The 17,442-nt window shown below is 21.7% G+C and overlaps 1 protein-coding gene across 1 annotated transcript; it reads left to right on the top strand.

The window, feature by feature from the left end:
• The first annotated feature begins 6,660 nt into the window (after window positions 1-6,660).
• LOC109598895 (uncharacterized) lies at window positions 6,661-7,624 on the top strand. Its single transcript, XM_020014799.2, has 2 exons — window positions 6,661-7,069; window positions 7,126-7,624. The coding sequence occupies exons 1-2, from the start codon at window positions 6,661-6,663 to the stop codon at window positions 7,461-7,463; spliced, it is 747 nt and encodes a 248-aa protein (XP_019870358.1). The 3' UTR covers window positions 7,464-7,624.
• Window positions 7,625-17,442: the final 9,818 nt, after the last annotated feature.

Here is a 17,442-nt window from a genome sequence, read left to right as displayed (position 1 = left end):
AAATTTTGTTTATTATTATTTTAATTGGTTAATTATAATATTATAAATATATTTTTCGATTATTTATTAATTATTAGAAAAGAAGAAATAATTATTTTTCATATTAATACAAAAAAATTCAAATAAATATTCAATAAACCATTATCAAATAAATATATATAATAAAGTTTATTTCTACAATTTGTTGTTTCTTAAATTAATACAAATATTTCAGTATCATAATCAAATAAATATTTATATATTAGTAAATAGTTTCAAATAAATTTATGTAAATCCTAAAAAATTCATAATTTTAATTCAATTAAATTAAATATATTAAATATTAATTTAGCTTTAATCATTTAGATTCTATTAAAATTAGTGTTACTTAATATTTTTAAGTATATAAAAATATACAAATAAATATACCATACGTAAATAAAATTTATTTTTAAATTATTAAAATTGTTTTTATGAAATAATTGTTTCTTAAATTAAAACAAAAATTTCAATAATTATATAAACATTCAACAAGTTTTATAATATTTTAGAAAATGTGTAAAAATTAATTTTTTTTCTCTTTACTTTTATCTATTTAGTTTCTTATAATTAATTATAAATGTAAATATATAATTTGTGACATAATATTGTTTATAATTAGATTAAAAATTTTTAAGTATATAACAATTATTTAAAAATAATCAATTATACACATTATTAAATTGAGGAATTGAGCAATTTAAATTATTAAATAAACTATTTACATAAATATAAAAATATATTTTTTAAAAAATATAAATTTAAAATTACTTTAATACAAAAAATAATAAGACAAAAATATGAATTAACTTATAATAAGTATATAAAATATAAACTGAAATAAATTCAAAAATATATCTTTTATTTAATTTATATAAATAAAATATAAATGTATAAAGTAAAAATATTACAGTACTTCTTCTTAACAATATATATTTAAGGATAAATCATTTTTAATAGGTATACATGATAATTAATTAATATTAATAACCTAAATGAAATAGTAAATTTCAGAATATTATTAACAAAACAAATTATTAAAACTAAATTAGTATATATTTTTTTAAAATAAAATTTATTATTTTCTTCATCTAAATAAAATATAAGTTCATAAAATTAAAATGCAGCATATTTCTTAAAAATATATTTTTATGGGTATTAAAAATAATATTAACATTTTCAAAAATTCCAAATAATAAATATTTCTTCATTCAACTACAAATGTATATTATTTAATTTTATTTATTTTAAAATTATATATAAAAAATATATTTATGTATTAAAATTATTTTTTTATATATGCAAGTAATTAATAAAAATATCTTTCTTATCTTGGTTAATTAGTAACAACATTAAAATTATCATTTATATTGTTATAAATAATAAAAAATTGAATATTTACAAAACTTCTAAACAATAAAAGATTATTCGTTCAATTTAAAATACATCTAAATTGGAGAAAATTATTAATTTTTGGAATTTATAATTTATATAAAAATTATATTTATCTAATAATATTACAATAATTAATAATAAGTTATTAATTTTAATATATATGTATTTAATAAAAAATATTTTTCTTATCTTGGTTAATTAATGACAATATTATTGATAATAATTTATGGTTAATAATAATAAAATGGATAAAAATGTAAAAAATAGTTAAATTACGTTTATTCAGTAAATTAAATATATTATATAAATTTAGAAAAATAAATTAATAAATTATATTTTAAAATATATTTTTATGTATTATGTTTATTTTTAATTATATTTATTATTAATAATAATTATAATGATTATGAAATGAATAAATGTTTAAAAGTGTTTAAATTAAATACATAAAAAACTGTGGCTTAATTTTAACTAATTGCTTTTATAATCAAATGTTGTTTGATTTTCGAAGTTGTTGTAGAAGTATTTTCACCATTCAAATTTTACAGTCAAGTCTAAATCTATCTGTTTTCAAATTCGCAATTGTTAATTTATTTATTTGGATTATGAACGTCGTATGGTACAATAATAAATAATTCATAAAACTCGTCCGAAATTTCTACAGACTTTCATCAAAATCCTCCATTTAAATCACACAAATCAGTTAGACAAAGCACTTCAAGACATTTTACACAATACAAAAACCACATACTTTAAAAAAAAAATTGTCCTGTTATTATCAAATTAAATACAAATGTGTGATTTGAATTTTAAACAATAAAAAATACAAGTGTCACTCTCACAATTAAAAAGTTATTAATATTCTGTGTGTGACACATTAATTTTTCTTCATTTTGATATCAAAATTAATTTAATATTTTAATACTTTTAATAATTTAATTATTTTTAGATTTATTAAGAATTTTTATATAATAATTCATTTTTATAATTTATTTAAACGAAATACATTAAATCACAATTAATTTATAATTTTAATTCATTTCTACAAATTAAAATAATTAATTAATTAATTATTCTATATTAAATAATTTTCGATTTTACTTTACCCCTCAAAAATTTATTTATTTATATATTTATTTACGAAATGTGATTGTGTAAGAGTAGTTAAATTTTATTAACAATAAATATTCACCAACCATTGATAAGGTGTTATTCTCTTTACAATTGCACCTTATGCAATAATTTACGACCGACTAATTAACACAGAGGCATTAATATAAATATTCGTACACTTTCATCTGATACTGATAGTGAAAATAATTTAAATATGTAATATTTAAAGAAATAGAAACTAAATTTATCCTAAAGTATAATTTCTTTTTAACTTGAACACACGATAATTAATTTTATTCACGTGTATGTAATTTAATTTGTTGATGACGTAGTTGCTTAAATTAAATGACAATTTCTTTTTAATATTAGCACAAAAAGTAACAATTTATTTTATATAATAATTGTTGGGCATCATGTAAAATTGTTTGTACTATGTGGTAGAAAGTATGACTAATTAAAATCTAAATAATATTATTATTATTATTAACTTATTAAATTTATAATGGTTGTATGAAGTGTACAACAAAGAGTTAAAAATGTAGTTTTTAAACTGATTAATGATAACATTTTACTTATTCATAATTGGTTTTCTTTTCATTTGAAATTGTTTAATTGACACATCAAGCTGCTTCTTCATTTGATTCTATATAACAATACAGCGTTTATTAATTAATTATTAAATTACACAAATGAGCTGCTTGTATACCGTGAAAATGTATGTCAAAATTTTAAACTTTGCTAATTAAGATAAGGAAACTAAACTAACTAATGCAACAATTATTTTGAGGTAATTAGGTTTAAATTTTACCAGATTTCTTCTGAATCCGGAGCAAATCTTACATTTTAAGCATTTATGTGATATATTGTGGCATTTTTATAATTTTTTTTTATTTCTATCAAGTATTTTATAAGTTATTAATCATTATTTGTAAATTACGTTGAAATCATTAATTTCTGATAAAGTTTTATTAATTTTTTCGATTAAATTTTATATAATTTTTTCATTTAACATATTTATAAAGATTGAACATATTAATTTTAATTTTTGTAATAATTTCGTAGCAGGAATATATTTTATATGTAAATTAAAAAAGAATATATTCATTTTTAGAATATCACAATGAATATTTAAATTATTTTAATTATTGAAGTATTTTTTATTAATTTTTGTGTATTTTAATAATTTTAATATTAAATTTCATTATTATAATAATTTTGTTTAATTAAATTATATTATTAATAGTTAAATAAATAATAAATTATTTTAATTTTTTAGACAGTGTCTTATTATGTCATTTAATTTTCTAATAATTCATAACTTGATATTATTGTAACAGTTTCTTATTTTTTAACAATTTTGTCAAACTTAACATTTTAGTGACAATTTTAATAATTTTTTATATCAAATTCTAGAATTCAAAATTTTACATATTTAATTTATTTCAAAGATTTTATTAAAACGTTTTTAATATTTTTTATAATATTTTTTTTTCACGATTTTATGGAATGACAATTTATGATATTTTTTGTCAGTCTTAATAATTTGTATATTAAATTATAGAATTCTAAAATTTTTCATATTTAATTTATTTTAAAGATTTTATTGAAACGTTATTATGACGTTATAAAATGTTTTTTTATCACAATTTCATGAAATGACAATTTATGATATTTTTTGTCAGTATTAATAATTTTTTATATTAAATTCTAGAATTCTGAAATTTTACATATTTACTTTATTTTAAGGATTTTATTGAAACGTTATTATGACGTTTTAAATATTTTTTATAACAATTTCATGAAATGACAATTTATAATATTTTTTGACAGTCTTATAAATATAAAATATAAAAAATTATATATTAAATTTTAGAATTCTAAAATTGTACATATTTAATTTATTTTAAAGATTTTATTAAATGTTTTTTTATCACATGGAATAACAATTTATGATATTTTTTGTCACAATTTTATAATTTTTTATATTTAATTAATTTAATTAACATTGTTGAGACATTTTTAAGACATTTTGACATTTCTATGTCATTATTAATATTTTTTTATTATATTTTAGAATTTTACAATTTAAATTATTTTAATAACAAAATTGACATATTTTAAAACACTTAATTATTTTTCTAATAATTCATAACTTTATTTTTGTGACATTATTGTGACAGTTTCTCTTTTTGTGACAATATTTTAGCCTGAAATGTTATGACATTTTTATAACAATTTTAATTTCATAGATTGACAATTTATGATATTTTTTATCACAGTCTTAATAATTTCTTTTTTATTAAATTTAATAATTTCATAATTTTTATATTTAATTAATTTAATGACATTGTTGAGACATTTTTGTGACATTTCGACATTTTTGACATTGAATCTTTTAATTATTTTAATAACAACATTGACACACTTTAAAACACATTTTGTGACATTATTCTGACAGTTTCCTATTTTGTGACAATATTTAACAAGACATTTTTGTGACAATTTTAATAAATTTTTATATTAAATTGTAGACCTCTAAAATTTTATATATTTAATTTATTTTAAAGATTTTATTGAAACATTCTTATGACGCTTTTATGACAATTTCATGAAATGACAATTTATGATGTCTTTTTTTATTAAAATTTAATATGTTTTTTTTTAATTTAATTAATTTAATGACATTATTGAGACATTTTTGTAATATTTTGAATACTTAAATTATTTCATCATTTAAAACATTTTCTTATTTTTCTAATAATTCATAACTTGACATGTTATGACATTTTTGTGACAATTTTAATAATTTTTTACATTAAATTCCTTAATTCCAAAATTTTTATAGTATTTCCATAACTTCACATTTCATGACATTATTGTAACAGTTTTTTGTTTTGTGAGAATATTTTGGCATAACATTTTTATAGCAGTTTTAATAATTTTTATTAAATTATCTAATTCCAAATTTGGAAAATATAATTTAAAGATTTTATTGAAGCATTTTTATGTTTTAAAATGTTTTTTTTTATCAAAATTTCATGGAATGACATTTTTTATATTTAATTAATTTAATGGTGTTATTGAGACATTTTTGTGATATATTGACATTTCTTATATATATTTATTTTTTTATTATTTTCAAATTTCACAAGTTTTTGTGACAGTATCAATAATAAACATTAATCATGACACATTTTTATGGTATTTTAAAATTCTGTATATTTTTTTTTTTTTGTGAAATGACATTTTATGACAATTTTAATAGATCCTTATATTCAAAATTTGTTAAAACACCGTTTTTTTTTAAGCATTTGTTAATATATGCATATTTTTTAACATTTTAGTATATTTTTTGATAAATGTCCTGACGTTTTTTGGATGACATCTTAAATAATTTATTTTGTTTATACCATTAATAATTGTTAATTCAGGACAAATTTAATATTTTTCATATTATTTGTTTATTAGAAAATTATATGACATTTTCTATGACAACTTTATGTATGTTACTTGTACAACTGACATTTTTTGTCAATTAATAGTAAAATTACCATAAATTTGTATGAAGGAATATTAACATATAATATTTAAACAGACATTAATAACTTAAATTTGCAAATAGCACTGAAATAATTCATTGAAACTAACTGTTAATAATATTTATATAAACTTTAATTTATTTACATTAATAAAGTAAACTGTTTTTCAATACAGTTATTTAATTTCAGGTTGTGCATGAGATGAAAACAGTCCCAATCACTTTCATGTCAAACGACAAAACCAAAAAAACGGAACCACCGCAATTTCGGTGCATATCCGCAATCGCAGTTTCGGACCAGATTCACTGTCGCTTCGCCTCCGGGCGCCGTGCAAGTGCTCCAGTAACGAACCGAGATCAAGTGCACCTGTCGCCGTTTCGGGTGGGGTACCACCGCACGCCGGAGTGGCGTACCACCAATCCCGCCGCACTTCACATTTTCTGGGTCAGCCGCGGCCAATGCCGCACGTCCGGGGGGGTGATGTGGGTGAAAACGATCTTGGCAAGGAAAATCCGCGAAAAGGTCGGGATATATAAAACGACGGGACCGGGACGCGGATGCATTCAGTCCGCCATCGATGCTCAGTGCGTGAATGATGAGGTTTACGTGTGCATTAGTGATTGTGTTCGCTATTGCGGCCGCCGCGGCCGACGAGGACGACAGCAGCGGCGTCAGGATTGCCCTGAAGATCTACGACGACTGCAGCAAGTCGGAGGGCTTCTCGCCCTGCCTCAAGAAGAAGGCCGTGACGGCGCTGGATCGTCTGGCGCGTGCCGACAAGCTGAACGTAGCAGACGGTGTCACGATCGTTAAGTCGCAGGATGTAACGTCGCAGGACACGGTGCTTACGGAGGAACAGCTGGAGGCGTCCCTTCCGAGAGCGTTGGACGCCAAGGAGGACGCCCTCAACGATCTGATCATCGACAAGGTCACCAAGTTCGTCAGCTCCAGATCCATTGAGGTCACCCTGCCCAAAATCAGTCCGGAGGAGCTTTTGGAAGAAGGTAATTGGTACCACCCATCGAAGTTTACTACCTCTTAATTGTTGTTGTTGTTGCAGGTCGTGGTAAGAAGATGAAGGGCATGATGGGGGGCATGATGATGGGAGTGGCGGCCAAAATGGCCGCCATGGTACCCATCGCCATAGCGGGACTCTTCCTGTTGGCGGGCAAGGCCCTAATCACGGCCAAAATAGCCCTGCTGCTCTCGGGAATCATCGCCCTCAAGAAGCTGTTCTCGCAGAAGGGCGGCGGAGGCGGCGGCGGCGGCGGCCACAGCGGCGGTTGGCAGTCGGGAGGCGGCGGAGGCGGGTGGCAGTCGAGCGGCGGCGGCGGCGGTTGGGACAAGCGTTCCCTGAACGCTCAAAACCTCGTCTACAAGGCCTACCTGCCCAAATAGAGGGTGGCGACGTTTTAGTCGCCCCCCCCCCCCCCACCTTGTACAAATCCTTCACCCCGGTGTGACCTCCGTGACTGCTATTTATTGTATTTAATTATTTATTTGTACCAAAACAGTATTCTGTAACTTTTCCACTGCGAATAAACTAAAATAAAACAAAAAATAACCAACAAAACGTGCCTCAATCCCCCAAAACAACACGCAAAGTATGAAATAATCAAAGGCTTTCTATTTGTGTACCGTACGTTTCTTGAAGTACCGCGTGTATCATTATTGGAAACCTACTTTTTAAGCCGCTCATTGATCTACATGAACAGGTTGAACATTGTAAATCGTAAATCAGACCACATCAGCATGGTAATAATGTCTTTTGCGCACAGTTGATGTGCATGAGGTGCAGATTGGTGTGCAGCAGAAAAGTGTTATTTAGACTAATTGGCGTATTAGCATACAATAAAATACGTTTTTGCGTCGTGTCTTAATTTGCGGAATTGAGGCGGCTGCAAACGCGTACTCGACATTCATTTGTCAATGTGTTTAATTTGTATAATTAGTGATGTCGAGGTTCTGAACGATTTCCCTTTCTCGTCGGCGTTAATAAATTATTGAAGGAAGCTTTATCAACTTTTGAAAGAATTATTAATAATTGAACAAAAAATATCAATAATTATTAATTTATACAATAAATACTTTTTTAATTAATAGTGTGAATTTTCAATTTTTTGTTTTTTGTCAATCTGTGATGATAATTAATATTTATCAATTTTTGACGCACCACACTATTGTTATTTTGCAATACTAATTTTCTTTAAAACGAATTTTGATGAAATGTTTTAAACTTTTTAAATATTAATTTTCTAATATCCTTGAAATTCAATTGAACAAAATAAAATAATTTTATAACATTTTATAACATTTTATAACATTTAATAACATTTTATAACATTTTATAACATATTATAACATTTTATAACATTTTATAACATTTTATCACATTTTATAACATTTTATAATATTTTATAACATTTTATACATTTTTTAACATTTTAGAACATTTTATAACATTTCATAACATTTTATTACATTTTATAATATTTTGTAATATTTTTATAACATTTTATAACAAGATTATATTATATTTTATAACAACATTTTATAAAGTATCATTTTATAACATTTTGTAACATTTTATTACATAACATTTTATAACAATATTTTACATTTTATAACTATTTATTGCATTTTATATTTTATACCATTTTATAACTTAACATTGTATTATATTTCATAATATTTTATAACATTTTATAATATTTAAAACATTTTATAACGTTGTATTACAACATTTTATATTTTGTAATATTTTATAACATTTTATTACATAATATTTTATAATATAATATTTTACATTTCATAACTATTTATTTAATTTTATTACATTTTATATTTTGCAACATTTTATAACATTTTAATATATTTTAAGATTTTTTAACATTCTATATATTTTATAATATTTTAAAATATTTTATAACATTTTGTAATATTTTATAACATTTTATAATATTATACAATATTTTATAACTAGATTTTATAACATTTTGTAGCATTTTATAACTTTTTGTAAAATTCTGTGATAGTTTGTAATATTTTATAACATAATATTATACATTTTATAACATTTTATATTTTATAACAATTTAATACATTTATTGCATTTTATTATATTTTATATTTTGTGACATTTTATAACATTTTTTAACATTTTACAATATTTTGCAGCATTTTATAACATTTTATTATATTTAATAACATTTTTTAACATTTTGAAATATTTTATAACATCTTATAACATTTACAACTTACAACATTTTACAACATTTTTTAACATTCTGTATTATTTTATAACATTTTATAATATTTTACATTTTATAACAAGATTTTATAACATTTTGTAACATTTTATAACTTTTGTAAAATTCTGTAATAGTTTGTAATATTTTATAACATAATACTTTACATTTTATATTTTATAACAATTAATAAATGTAATAACATTTATTGCATTTTATTACATTTTATATGTTGTAACATTTTATAACATTTTTTAACATTCTATAACAAGATTTTATAACATTTTATAACAATGTTTTATAAGATTGTAATTGTAATATTTTATAACATTTTACAATATTTTACAGCATTTTATATCATTTTATTATATTTAATAACATTTTTTTAACATTCTGTAATATTGTATAACATTTTATAATATTTTACAACATTTTATATCATTTTGTAATATTTTAAAACATTTTATAATATTCTATAACATTTTATAACATAATATTTTACATTTCATAATATTTTATAACATTTTATTACATTTTATAATATGTTAAAATAGTTTGTATCCATTCTGTAATATTTTATAACATTTTATAATATTTTACAACATTTAGTAATATTTTGTTACATTTTATAACATTTTGTAAAATTCTGTATTACTTTATAATATTTTATATAAATTTATAACATTTTATAACATGTTATAACAGATTATAACATTTTATAACATAACATTTTATAACATTTTATAATATTTTATAATATTTTATAATATTTTATAATATTTTATAATATTTTATAACATTTTATAACATTTTATAACATTTTATAACATTTTAAACATTTTATAACTTTTTATAACATTTTATAACAATTTATAAGATTTTATAACATAGTTTAAACGTAATTTTATGAATTTCTTCACTTTTAGTCTATGTTTAGATATTTTTTTCAACTTTTATAATATTCTATAACATTTTATAACATAATATTTTACATTTCAATAACATCTTATTTTATAACATTTTATTACATTTTATAATATGTTAAAATATTTTGTATACATTCTGTTATTTTTTATAACATTTTATAATATTTTACAACATTTAATAATATTTTGTTACATTTTATAACATTTTGTAAAATTCTGTAATATTTTATATTATTTTATATAAATTTATAACATTTTATAACATGTTATAACAAATTATAACATTTTATAAGATAACATTTTATGACATTTTATAACATTTTGTAACATTTTATAACATTTTATTACATTTTATGATATTTTATAACATTTTATAATATTTTATAACAAAGTATAAGATTTTATAATACATTTTTACTTTATTCTTTGTACTAAATTTATAATATTATCCTATACAGTTTATTGTGACATCTCCAACATTTTTAAATTAAATTTACATATTTTATTCTGATTATTATGATAACTGTAATTTTTAAAGTTTAAACGTAATTTTATGAATTTCTTTACTTTTAAACTATTTTTAGATATTTTTTTCAACTTATTAATGATATAGAGATTCATATGCTTCATAATTTCTGTTATATATTTTTTAAATTTTTAATAAATACTTTATGATAATTGTAGTAACTATAATATTTGTGTTTTCATAATTTTTATAATAGTTTTTAAAACTTTGATGGAATTTTATATAATTTTTAAGTCATATTTAAGATATATTTATTCCTTAAATTTATTTTTTCAACCAACCACTGACTTCAACATGTAATAGATCTTATTAAATGCCCTTTTAATAAGTTAAAACTATTAAACATTTTTAAATTATTATATACTTATGAGTTATAATCAACTTACATATTGTCTAAAACATTCCTTTTAATATTTATCATTGTTTAACGGTTTGCTTTTAAGAAAAAGAGAAAATTCTGTTATTAATTTATACATAAACCTAAAAAAAAAAATAAATAGTAAATAAAATAGAATACATGCAAATAAAAAATTGCAAGTAATATATTTAAACATTCATTATTTAAACATGTAAATCACTGTAAACGGCGTGGTAACACATTAAAACCATATAAAAGTCAAAAAATACGTGCCTCGTTTCTGCAAACGGTACAATAAAATTTAAACGTCCGTCACAAAAGCTGAATTTAACGAAGATCGTCGATTTCTAATAAAATCGTAACGCGGACATCAATGAAGCGTTTCTATGTGCGTGAATAATTAACAAAAATCCAGTCAGCTCACAAAATTCAAACTGGATCAAGTCTTTATCATCAAATTACATTTCGTAGACATCAAACTAAGGAAGCAAGTCCGTTTCAACCGTTAACGTTCTTTTTGTTTAATATTTATATATAATAATAAAACCGTTAAACGGGCAAATAAAATAATTAAGGCACGAAATATTTTTAATTATCGGTTGAGGCAACTTTAAAAGTGAAAGTTCCGTAACACTTTCCGGCCCGATTTTCGACAATATTCGTATCCCGCTAACTAGAAACTTAAACAAGGAAAACCGAACCAACAAACGCTGATTAATTTGCCAATTATTACCTGCAAATGACATTTTAATTAAGTTAACGGTGTTTCGTGTATCTTAACTTTCCAATAATACAATAATGAGTGAACAGCTGTAATTATATTTAAGAAAATTGGTCCTCAGAAAATATGGCTGTGACAAAAGGCTTTTCGACTACCATTGTATATGCTATAACACCATAAAACCATAACAATAAGCTTTTGTAAATTATTTTTCTTTATAAACTCGTTGATACGCATCGGAATTCGTATTTTTGCTGAACAATAAACTAAATATTGGTTGATTCGACGAAAAACTACGTTTATAAATTATAAATATTTAAGACTAACGGATGATAATCTATTGTTAAACATTTATGTTCGTTGTAAATTTATTATAATTTTAATAAACATAATAACGGAGAGGTTTTATTCATAAATAAAAGTATTAAAGGAAATGTAGGTTAATACCTATTTTAGCAGTAATGGTAATGTTCTAAATGTATATAGATATATTAGTTTTCTTCAAAACATGAACAAGAGAAGAACTTAATATTATGAGACGTTTTTACTATATTTAAGTTATTTCTACAGAAATTTTTGACATTTAATTTCTGTTTCAAGTAATAAATTTAAACTTAACATTTTTACATAGTTAGATAATTGATTGATTTTATTTTATTTAATTTATTTTATTTGTTTATTTTATTTATTTAATTTATTTAATTTATTTAATTTATTTAATTTATTTAATTTATTTTATTTATTTTATTTATTTTATTTATTTTATTTATTTTATTTAATTTATTTTATTTATTTTATTTATTTTATTTATTTTATTTATTTTATTTATTTTATTTATTTTATTTATTTTATTTATTTTATTTATTTTATTTATTTTATTTATTTTATTTATTTTATTTATTTTATTTATTTTATTTATTTTATTTATTTTATTTATTTTATTTATTTTATTTATTTTATTTATTTTATTTTATTTTATTTTATTTTATTTTATTTTATTTTATTTTATTTTATTTTATTTTATTTTATTTTATTTTATTTTATTTTATTTATTTTATTTATTTTATTTATTTTATTTATTTTATTCATTTTATTTATTTTATTTATTTTATTTATTATATTTATTTTATTTATTTTATTTATTTTACTTAATTTATTTAATTTATTTTAATTATTTTGTTTATTTTATTTTATTTATTTTATTTATTTTATTTATTCTATTTATTCTATTTATTCTATTTATTTTATTTATTTTATTTATTTTATTTATTTTATTTATTTTATTTATTTATTTATTTTATTCATTGTATTCATTGTATTTATTGTATTTATTTTATTTACTATATTTATTTTATGTCATTTACTTTATTAATTTTAATTTAATAAATACATTATAATTCTTTTGTAAATTTTGTATTATTAGTTTTAAAAAAATGGTGGATGCGCCAGTAACATTTTTCTTCTTAATATATTTCTACGATATTTTATCAATAAACCACACCTATTTAATATCAATTTTTTGGACCACTTTTGGTGAAATTAACCAAAACATTGATTAGTGTTTAGGTTTATTTACATATTAATACATTAATCTTAAGTTAAATCATATTTTTTATATTTTTGTTTCCTTATTAACCATAAAAACCAATATTTAGAACATTACAGAGATAAAATAAATTAAAAGTTGATAGAAATATTTATTGAAATAGGTAAAATATTTATTTATAATTACATACAGTTGCAGCGCCAGTTGTGGCACACTAACCTTGACCGTGACCACGATGCAGAAACCTTCTCCTCTTACTACACACGCCATACTTTCTTCTTTAGAGTAACCGTACTACCTGAAACAAGTACTGCTAGATTGGGATAAATGTTACTAGATGTCAGTGCTACATTTAATAAACAATATAAATAAAATTGTTAATTCTAATTTACAATTAATATTAAATTTTTTTTGATTTAAAGTTTTAAAATTTTCTTGTAGACATTTTCTGATTGATTTCTGATTGATTTCTGATTTCTGATTTCTGATTTCTGATTTCTGATTTCTGATTTCTGATTTCTGATTTCTGATTTCTGATTTCTGATTTCTGATTTCTGATTTCTGATTTCTGATTTCTGATTTCTGATTTCTGATTTCTGATTTCTGATTTCTGATTTCTGATTTCTGATTTCTGATTTCTGATTTCTGATTTCTGATTTCTGATTTCTGATTTCTGATTTCTGATTTCTGATTTCTGATTTCTGATTTCTGATTTCTGATAATAACTAGTAAGTTTTTTAACCGGTATGTAGATTAATTTTCACAAAAACTTTGGTTTTGTTTAAAAAGTAACTATAAAAAACAAACAAATATCGAAGACAATACCATAATACAGTACGTCACTGACAAATCAAACTTAAATAGTCAAGCGAACGAAATAAATCGTTTTGAGCATTTTATTAGACGGTATCATGTAACGGATCTACGAAACGTGATGGATACCATTCATATTGGTACTTGTGTCAATAACCCAAACTATTATTTCAAATAATTCCTATTATCATTATACCGTGTCATTCCTTCACCCGCGACCAACGGAATTGTTTACTTAGTGGGGCCCAATGTAAATGTAATTACACTCGTAAAGTCGTAAGTGTTGATAAATTATTGTTGCTGTACTTTTATTGCCAAGGCCTACTAATACCGTTTTTTTCTTCATCTTAACATCGCAATGGGTCGCGTTTAACAGATGTCAAAGTTTATTTAAGATATTCATTGGAAGTACCACACCTCGGACAACATTAAAAAGGACGGATGAAACAAAAAAAAAAACTACGGTACATAGTTAATTACAAATATGGCATCATATGTATGCTGAAGTGGTTTTAAAAAATACATTCTTCATTTTATAGTTATATGGTAAATCAGTAACAGTATTAAAAAGAGACAACTTTCATATAATTATGAGATATTGTCTTGTGGCAAATAGAGTGAATAAATATGTGGCATCAAATGACTCGTATTATTGATCATACCATTCAATTTCACTATTATTTAGATTAGATGTTTTACGTCGATTTATTTCTAAACATCAATTAAGTTGCCATTTTTATACGACAGCAAAAAATGTAAAGTATAAACCACGAAATTTATTACAAAATCGATTGATTATGGTCCAATTTTTGTGTGAGAAATTGTTAGAATGAATTCAGTTATTTCTTTCTTTTAAGTCAATATATTTATTTAAAGAAGTATTTAACGGATTATAAAAACAGTTTAATAAAATAATAATCAATTTTATTTATCTTTTAAATTACTTATTGTTTATACTTTTATTCTGATGCTGACTGTTATAATAAGTCATTTTCTATTTATCTTTGTCTTCTGATTTTTGAAGATTCTGATCCCTTATTTCTGATTACTCTGATTATTCCTAAATATTTATGATAATTTCTGATGACCCCTAAAGACTTGTTGTTTCTAAAGATTGATACAAATTTTTGAAGATTTGTGAAGACTTATGAAGATTTCTGTTCGCTGATTTTTGGTTATTTCTGATTATTATTAACAATCAGATCCTGATTACTTCTGATTATTTCTTATTATTTCCTATTATTTTTGAATTTCTTATGATTTATCATTATTTCTAATAATTTCTGATGACTTCGGACGATTTCTGATGATTTCTGATAATTTTTGATGATTTCTAATGATTTCTGATGATTTGTATGCTAAAGGCTTCAAAAGATTTCTTTTTTCTGATTATTTCTTACGATTTCTTAACATTTTGATTTCTGAATATTTCTGATGATTTCTGATGGATTTTAAAGTTTTATAAGTATTTTTGAAGATTTTACAGAAATCTGTTCACTAAATTCTGATTATTTCTAATTATTTACTTATGGTTGGTTATGATTGTTGATCATTTATCATCATTTCCGTAAAGTTTTAAAGATTCTTGACTTCTGAAGATTTTTAAAGATTTGTGAATATTTTTGAAGATTTCTTTTTTATGATTTCTGATGATTTCATATTATTTCTAATAATTTTTGATAATTTCTAAAAATTTGTGAAGATTTCTGACAATTTCTGATGATTTCTGATGATTTCTAATGATTTCTAACGATTTCTAAAGATTTTTAATTATTTCTGAATACTTTTGAAGACTTCTGAAGATTTCTGAATATTTCTGATTTCTAATTCTGATAATTTCTGATCATTTCTGATAATTTATGATGATTTTTAATGATTTCAGATAATTTTTGATAATTTCTGATAATTTATAATGACTCCTGATAATTTCTGTAGATTTTTGATAATTTCTGATGATTTTTGATACATAAAGATTTCTAAAGATTCCTTTTTTCTGATTTGTATCTGAAGATTGTATGATTAATGAAAGTTTATGAAGATTTCTGATAATTTCTGATGATTTTTGATGATTTCAGAAAATTCCTGATGATTTCTTATTATTTTTTATGATTTTTGATAATTTATAATTTGTTATGATTGCTGATCATTTATCGTCATTTCCGAAGATTCTTGAAGATTTCTGAAGATTTTTAAAGATTTCTGAATATTTTTGAAGACTTCTGAATATTTCTAAAGATTTAATTTTTCTAATTTCTGATGATTTCAAATAATTTTTTATGGTTTCTGATGATTTCTGATGATTCCTTTTGATTTCTGATGATTTCTTATGATTTGTGATGATTTCTGATAATTCCTGATGATTTCTGAAGATTTTTGATATGATGATTTCTCATGATATATAAAGATTTCTAAAGATTCCTTTTTTCTGATTTGTGTCTGAACATTGTATGATTAATGAAAGTTTATGAAGAATTCCGATTTAGGATTTCCGATTATTTCTGATGTTTTCTGATGGTTTCTAAAGTTTTATAAAGGTTTATGAAGATCTGTGAGGACTTATTCCTGATTATTTATTTATTGTTTCTTATGACTTATTATGATTTGTTATGATTGTTGATCATTTATCACCATTTCCGTAAAGTTTTAAAGATTCTTGACTTCTGAAGATTTTTAAAGATTTGTGAACATTTTTGAAGATTTCTTTTTTATGATTTCTGATGATTTCACATTATTTCTAATAATTTTTGATAATTTATAATTTGTTATAATTGCTGATCATTTATCGTCAAGTTTCTTGAAGATTTCTGAAGATTTTTAATTATTTCTGAATACTATTGAAGACTTCTGAAGATTTCTGATTTCCAATTCTGATAATTTCTGATGATTTCTGATGATTTTTGATGATTACAGATAATTTTTGATAATTTCTGATAATTTATAATGACTCCTGATAATTTCTGAAGATTTTTGATAATTTCTGATGATTTGTGATGATACATAAAGATTTCTAAGATTCCTTTTTTCTGATTTGTGTCTGAAGTTTGTATGATTAATGAAAGTTTATAAAGATTTCTGATAATGATTTCTGTTGATTTCAGAAAATTTCTCATGATTTCTTATTATTTTTTATAATTTTTGATGATTTATAATTTGTTTCCGAAGATTCTTGAAGATTTCTGAAGATTTTTAAAGATTTCTGAATATTTTTGAAAATTTCTTTTTTATGATTTCTGATGATT

The sequence above is a fragment of the Aethina tumida genome, chromosome 5 (genome assembly GCF_024364675.1).
Source record: "Aethina tumida isolate Nest 87 chromosome 5, icAetTumi1.1, whole genome shotgun sequence".
Lineage (NCBI taxonomy): Eukaryota > Metazoa > Arthropoda > Insecta > Coleoptera > Nitidulidae > Aethina > Aethina tumida.
The sequence above is the reverse complement of the archived record's forward strand: the minus strand, read 5'-3'. Positions and strand labels throughout refer to the sequence as shown.

What these genes read in the sequence shown, in the direction of transcription:
- LOC109598895 (XM_020014799.2), top strand. Translation starts at nt 6,661, where the DNA reads ATGAGGTTTACGTGTGCATTAGTGATTGTGTTCGCTATTGCGGCCGCC. An exon ending in GGAGGAGCTTTTGGAAGAAG is followed by an intron (nt 7,070 to 7,125) that starts GTAATTGGTACC and finishes TTGTTGTTGCAG; the next exon opens with GTCGTGGTAAGAAGATGAAG.